The sequence below is a fragment of the Lingula anatina genome, chromosome 1, assembly GCF_051362555.1.
Source record: "Lingula anatina isolate TDL-2025a chromosome 1, LinAna3.0, whole genome shotgun sequence".
Lineage (NCBI taxonomy): Eukaryota > Metazoa > Brachiopoda > Lingulata > Lingulida > Lingulidae > Lingula > Lingula anatina.
Genome location: NC_141767.1, coordinates 1,307,694 through 1,314,294, shown reverse-complemented (window position 1 = coordinate 1,314,294; position 6,601 = coordinate 1,307,694). Strand labels below are relative to the sequence as shown.

General features: G+C 40.3%; 1 protein-coding gene across 1 annotated transcript; it reads left to right on the top strand.

The window, feature by feature from the left end:
• The first annotated feature begins 3,854 nt into the window (after positions 1–3,854).
• Positions 3,855–6,363, top strand: LOC106181105 (uncharacterized). Its single transcript, XM_013565389.3, has 2 exons — positions 3,855–4,230; positions 5,326–6,363. Exons 1-2 carry the CDS (start codon positions 4,100–4,102, stop codon positions 5,666–5,668), a joined length of 474 nt encoding a protein of 157 aa, XP_013420843.1. The 5' UTR covers positions 3,855–4,099; the 3' UTR covers positions 5,669–6,363.
• Positions 6,364–6,601: the final 238 nt, after the last annotated feature.

The window sequence follows — 6,601 nt, the reverse complement described above, 5'->3', positions numbered from 1 at the left end:
CAGCCTTAAAAAGTGACGGGTACTCAGGTCGGGCAATGTCACTTTTATTTTTGTAACCGGACTTTTATCTGTATTTACAGTATATGTATCTTCCCAAACGTTGAAAAAAATACTGTATATACATCAAAATGCAAGCTCAAAGATGTTTGGCTTTTTGCCAGTATAAATAATAACATCTGCTTCGCTTCAAGCGGCTCTTCAAAAATTTACTTGAAAAAGAAACACATAAAAAACTTACCTTTCTTCTTCCTTTTTTGAGTGCTTTATGGCAAAGCAAGTGCGTAAAATCCCTTGAATCCCAGTCAAATGTTACATCACAATTGAGCAAGCAGGAAGCCCAGTGGCCAGATAGACGGGAGTTTGGAATTTCAACGTTTCTATAATCATTTACGTCAAACTTAAATTTAGTAACAACCCCTGCGTTCGGCCGGGTGTCGTGGCGTGCGTAGTAAGTTCTCTGTCTTTTTATATCGCGGACGCAGATTGGAACAGCTCGCTTCTCACCCAGGGCGTCGTTATGTTGGGTCAGGAAGACGTGTTGCTATGCAGGGGAAGGCAGTGTGCGGTTAGAGATGTTGACGTGGGAAGACAGTGAGGCACTGCCCCGGGCTTATCGCGTCACCCCCGGCGACCGCACTGTGTGCACATACGAACAATCTTCAGTTTACGGATAAATTTGACGGGATAGTTCCTTGTGAGTTACTATTGTTAAAAGATACGCTGAAGATGGAAAGTTATTTCTAGTTATTTGTAGCCACAATTATTTAGAAACATTGGCACTGCCACCCATTAGCGGCTTGTCTGAGTTGATATTTGTCATGTAATACCTGCATTTAGTGCGCCTGGTGATAAAGAAGTGCTGTATTTTAGTGTGATGGACTGTTTGCGTTTCCGTTACAAGTGCTCCCACCTGTAATCTATCGTAATTAATTGCCACTGGAGTGCACGATCACTTTTCCCTTAATTGATAGGGAACATTTTCCATCTATCCTCCTTTTGAAAACAAGATGCTTGTATGCTACAGTAAAGAACGTTGTTCCTATGGCATCAACTTGATGCTTGATGCTTAACTGCAAAAATCACGTTTTTATTAGGTGCAGTTTGTGGCACACTTTCTATTTGATTGATTTACTTTCAGGCAGCGTCGCATCACAACCTTCCCCTCCCCCTCGCACACGCACACCTCACACATACACACGCGCACGCACGCACACACACACACAAACACACACACACACACATGAACTACTGTCTGCTAATATCAATTTTTCTATTGGGTTAGATGTTCATTTCTCATCACATCTCTTGCCCCCATCTCAGTAGGTGACCCCGAGGCTTTCAGGTGACAGAGTGCAGCCGCATCAGGGATGAAATATTAGCGGTGAAAGTCACTAAGGGGCGCAATTGTCTTAATATCAATTTGTTTCTGTTGACTGAAGTGTGTTAAAAGATTAATTCTTCACACGATGGCTGCACGCAGTAACGCCGCTGGCTCTATGTGTGGTAGACACTGTAGAGTGGCGGGAAAGAGCTACTGGGTATGATAGTATGTTAGGTCTCTTGTCTGGGTCAAAGGGTGGGATCTTTTTTCTCTCTCCCTCCATCTCTTTCTCTTCTTCTTCTCTCTCTCTCCCTCTTTCTCTGTCTCTCTCTCTCTTTCTCTCTCTGTCAAATGCCACCTCTTTATACAGTCGTGCCATACGTTTATTTAAGAAGAAAAACTGATTTCACGAACCTCTATGATTTGGATTTCTAGTACGTCAAGTATTTAATGAATAGTGCCCCACACCCTTCAGTCTTTGTCCTTTCACTAATTTTCTTGACCTTTGTTCAAGAAAAAAATACAAAACTCAATATCTCAAGTGTCACTGTGATTTACGTTTTCCGTAACTTATGTGACCGTATTTAACTTGAAGTGAGCGTTACATTGTTTCGCGTTGTGCCGGTATTTATTTGTTGCCTTCGTCTTGTTAATAACGTCTGGATGTCGTGAACTCGAGGCATGTCACTCCTAGTTTGACCCCACCGGGTCGTGTCAACGTGTCAGGGCAGTGACACTTCTCTGTTGACAGTTACAGTCTACATGGCGTGTGTTGCAATTGGAGGAGTTCTATTTCAATTTTGAAACTATTAATTTTTGTTTTCGCAGCAGATTTTTTTCTAACACAATATTTTTCCAAAGGGTACAAGTGTACTTTAACTTTGGGAGGTGGCTTATTAGTTGAATTCTACCTCTTCTACCCCACACCCCGTTCTCCTCGGACAAAATTGTTTTGTTTTTGTTTTTGTTTTTTTAAGTATTCTTACTACATTTTAATCACAATACGCTACAAATACCATTAATCAACCCTGTGTGTGGCACCGACAACTTAAAACCCTCTCTGCGGCTTGGCCAGACCACAACTTTAAAATAAGACAAATCGCGTGGCGGGGAACAATATCTGCAAATTTCATTATTGCCCTGTTGTGAGCAAAATTGATAAAAACAACCGACTGATTACGGGATATCAAAATACGGACAGGAATTCCACTTTGAATGACACTTATATCGAGGTGAATTAAAGAAGACAGTTATAACTTTGACCCACGCATGCTAGCGTCGAGAAATTGGTTAGAAGAGTGAGGAAAAATTGGCACAAAAACTTCCCCTTCCTTAACTCCCTCTCTCTCTCTCTCTCTCTCTCTCTCATACGCATTTTCTTTCTTTAGTGAGCCAAGGAGTGCGACAACGCTTCTCCATTATGTTATATTTGGAATCATTTTAACGCAAAGTCATCTGTGTATTGAAATATTCCTACACGTCTGTCCTTCATTATTTCCGCGAGGCCACTTCTCCATTGCTTTAATTCCGGTTTTATCTGCTTCATATCCCTCATGTATGACTACGTTTCGGTACATGTAGAACGCTGGCGAGGACGAGGAGAGGGTTGGTGGCAGTTCGTGGGTGAAAATAACTCACAGGAGCCCCGCTACTTAGAGACGCTGGACTTCAGTGAGTGTATCTGAACGATGGATTATCTAAGATTTTCTGATATCAGTAGCGTTCTTTGTGTCACTCGATGACTATGTTTGCCGTCTGGGTGTAAAAAAGGCAAAGGAAGTTTTAATTAAATGGAAACCGTATGTAAATGTGCCCGCAAGCTTTTCAGCTATTTGAGCTATATATTAACATAATGGACATTTTTCCATCATTACCTCATCATTAGCTTTTGGTTCTTTTTATTTTTTCCGAAAATTAAAATGCTGCATTCTTGTCTCTCTGATATGTTGTTGATTTTTAAATATTAGCTGTCAGGCAAATAACATTGATATTGCTCAAAATCAACATGCGGAAAATTAGATAAACGTTAAACCAAGAGATTTGATGGTTATGAAATATTAAGAGCTTGGATCTTGTTTTTCATAAGTTCATGCACATAGTCTGCACCGTAACCACATAACGACGATGATGATGATGAGCAGAGAGAATTGAGTTTATTAACTGTGGTGATTGTGCACTGAATACAGGGAACAACAGAAGCACGGCTTTCAAGCACAACTACCGCACTTTGGTGTGACTCTGGTTGATCAGGAACGTAAAAAAACAATTTAGTTTAGTCTATATGAGAAAAGTGACATGCGATAAAGCATGCAAAAAGCTCAGAAAGCTAATTTACTGTATAAATGACTTATCTTTGAAATCTCAATTACTTTTTTCAATATGTTAAACTCATTAATCTTAATATCTTTTCAAACTGATAAGGCCAATATTTCCCAGTTCAATGATCGCCAGCACTGCCAACAAACCGGTCGCTATTGTTGACGTCATAGTAGGCCACTGCTGCGCATATTGCAATGCGCCGCTCACCTAACAACGACGTCGCAGTAACAACACCGTGACCCGGGCCCTCTCCTCGCTACGCTGCTTATTGGGCCAGAAAATCGTATCAATCAAACTCCTTTCATCGAGACGAAAGGTAAATCCAACCTCAACAACGCAATCCAAGGCACAAACTATAGGCAGTGCTAGCGTGTAAACAGTTAGTACACGGGAGGCAAGGTTCGTAGACTTTAGCCACAGATTGAACAACATCGTCGCGGCTAGAGATACTCGGGGAACATGGGCGTAGGAGGACAACAAGAGTTACAGTTAATGGCTCCACACGTTCATTCGTTTAATCCGGACGCCAGAACTGTAACTTATGAACGCCTGGAGACCTTGAGGCTGAGGTCCCTTGGTCTGGAAAACAGGTAAGAGAAACAAACATGGCACTGGGCACGTTTTCTTCTGGGTCCCAAACTATGGCCATACCCCAAGTTAAGACGAGCTTGAGCCGGTTGTAACGGGCTGTTGTTCTTGTTCCTATGGCGTTTAGATATAAATTATCATGATTTAATATCTAAGCAAACACAAAGTATGTCGTAACACACGTACATCCCATCTCTGGGAGGGGGTTATCGGGTGTTCAGCCTGACTGACATCACACGTCTAACTTTAAAAATACACGGGTGATATCAAAATTATACATTAGAGATAAAGTGAATGGAAAATATAGAGGCAGATGTGAACTTGATCACTTACAGTTTTGTAATATAAACTACATTAGTTAAGACACTGTTCAATAGCACTTCTTTTCATAATTTTAGAAAAAGAAATGATAATCTAACCTATGGTTAATTTCATCACACTTCTACATCCAAAATGTTTTCGTGTTTTATCTATATTAGCTGTGCTCAAAGGCACCGTATAACACCCGTGACCGCTATAATCAACTTCTCTGCCAATTTTATTGATCGAATTCCGTAATAACAAAAGAACTTTGATTGAGAACAGTGTTATATCATATAACTTCATGACCATAGAAACCAAAGCTGCTACGTCGATGTAACTTCATTTTCAATTTAAGAACAGTAGGAACTTTACAACTCTCTTATTCGATGATAAAGACACAGCTTTCGATAAAATACCACAACTGCGAGTATTGTTTTTTTTTTTTATTAAATTTTAAGTCATAGGCCTGCTATGCTTATTTCTATCAGAAAAAAGATGTTAATTTTTTTTATAATGAACAAACGAGTTGGTAATTGGAGATAATTTAATGATTAGTGGTGAATTAAACAGGTATCTTTTCTGGAAAAGGTAATTTTTCTTCAATCAGAAGCTGAATATTGAAATGGTTCACCTCCAATATGTCGATGTCTGTGAGAGCATCTTCAGCAGGATAGGAGGCTTCCCAGGTGAATAGCCTCTTTTAAGGTGATGTTTGGCTGTTGATTGAAGAAAAATTACTTTATCTTTATAACATAAATACAGCTGAGGAAATTAACTTTTCTATTTTCTTTAAGGTATTCGCGCTACAACATTTTCCGCCAACAGCCGAAGGAGCCTGATCCGCTAGCGAGAGCAAACATCTCTCTGCTAGGGAACAACTCCGAGACCTCCTCTCCCGCCCCTGAGTCCGTGTCCATGTACTCCTGGGCCGAACCAACCCCCACGGGAACGCGGGGCATCGGGCTTATCACCGCTGAGCCACCTTCGAGAGTGACGAAAGGAAACACTCTCGCTCCATTCGGGACACTCGCCAAACCAACCTGTGGATATTTTTTCAGTAGAGAAACAGATAACAGAAAACTGAAGTTTGGCATTCCACCCAGCGATCTTGTGAAATGGAGATCTTTCAACAGATAAACAGTTTCGTTTCTCGGCAATTCTGTGAAGACAACGAGGATATCAGTGAGATGAACTGCACGAGCCAGTTACCACGTCCATCAGAACGCTCAACACAAAGACTCATTAATGTCATTGTAAAATATTCATTTAACTGTACAGACTATTTAAGCTTTAAAAGCAGCTGATCAAGAGACTGTGATGTCGCTATGACGTGCCTTTACTGCAGAATCATTCCATCAGTGATGTCATAAATAACCTTTTTGTAAATGCAGTCTTGGGATCAAAACTGTAGCGTTCACAATACTTCGAGAAGAGGTTTCTCGAGTATTGTTAGAGGAGCTACGTTATAACTCATGCAAACTTGTATATTGCTCACTCTATGTATTTCGTATTTTACAAGTGTGGCTGAGCCTGTATTAAGCTCAACATTTTCGTAGATCTCACCATATCAGATCTCTACACCAAACCAAATCAAACCAATTCACGTTGCTCAACGCTATTGCATACTTCACGTTTGCTCAATTTTTTCTTTTCTATCTAAACAGTTCACTTTTGAATTCCAGTTGCATTTTTATGTTTATATTTTAATTACAACTAGTACCGAAATAATAGATAGGTAGACTTCTTAGTTCCATGAAAGCTGCAATTTTTGTAAGTATCTTAGTCTGTTTTTATTGCAGTATACACGTAAAATAAAGATCATAGTTAAAACATATGGACTTAACCCCCCATTACATGTTTATCAACGCGTGGATCATGACTAGCCTGGGGTAACAACAAAGACCTAAAATCACGCACTGTGAATAGGTACAAAGGCCTGCGCATGTAACAGGTTGGTCGATTTCCCGTAACAATAATGGCGAGGTCCTAGTAACGCGCAGGCGCATTTTGCTTCCGAACGATCTCATTTCAAAAAACCACTTAAAAGGTCAAATTTGCTATTTACACAAA

Coding starts and splice junctions, on each gene's coding strand:
- LOC106181105 (XM_013565389.3), top strand. CDS start 4,100: ATGGGCGTAGGAGGACAACAAGAGTTACAGTTAATGGCTCCACACGTT. Junction 4,231..5,325: donor TCCCTTGGTCTGGAAAACAG/GTAAGAGAAACA, acceptor ATTTTCTTTAAG/GTATTCGCGCTACAACATTT.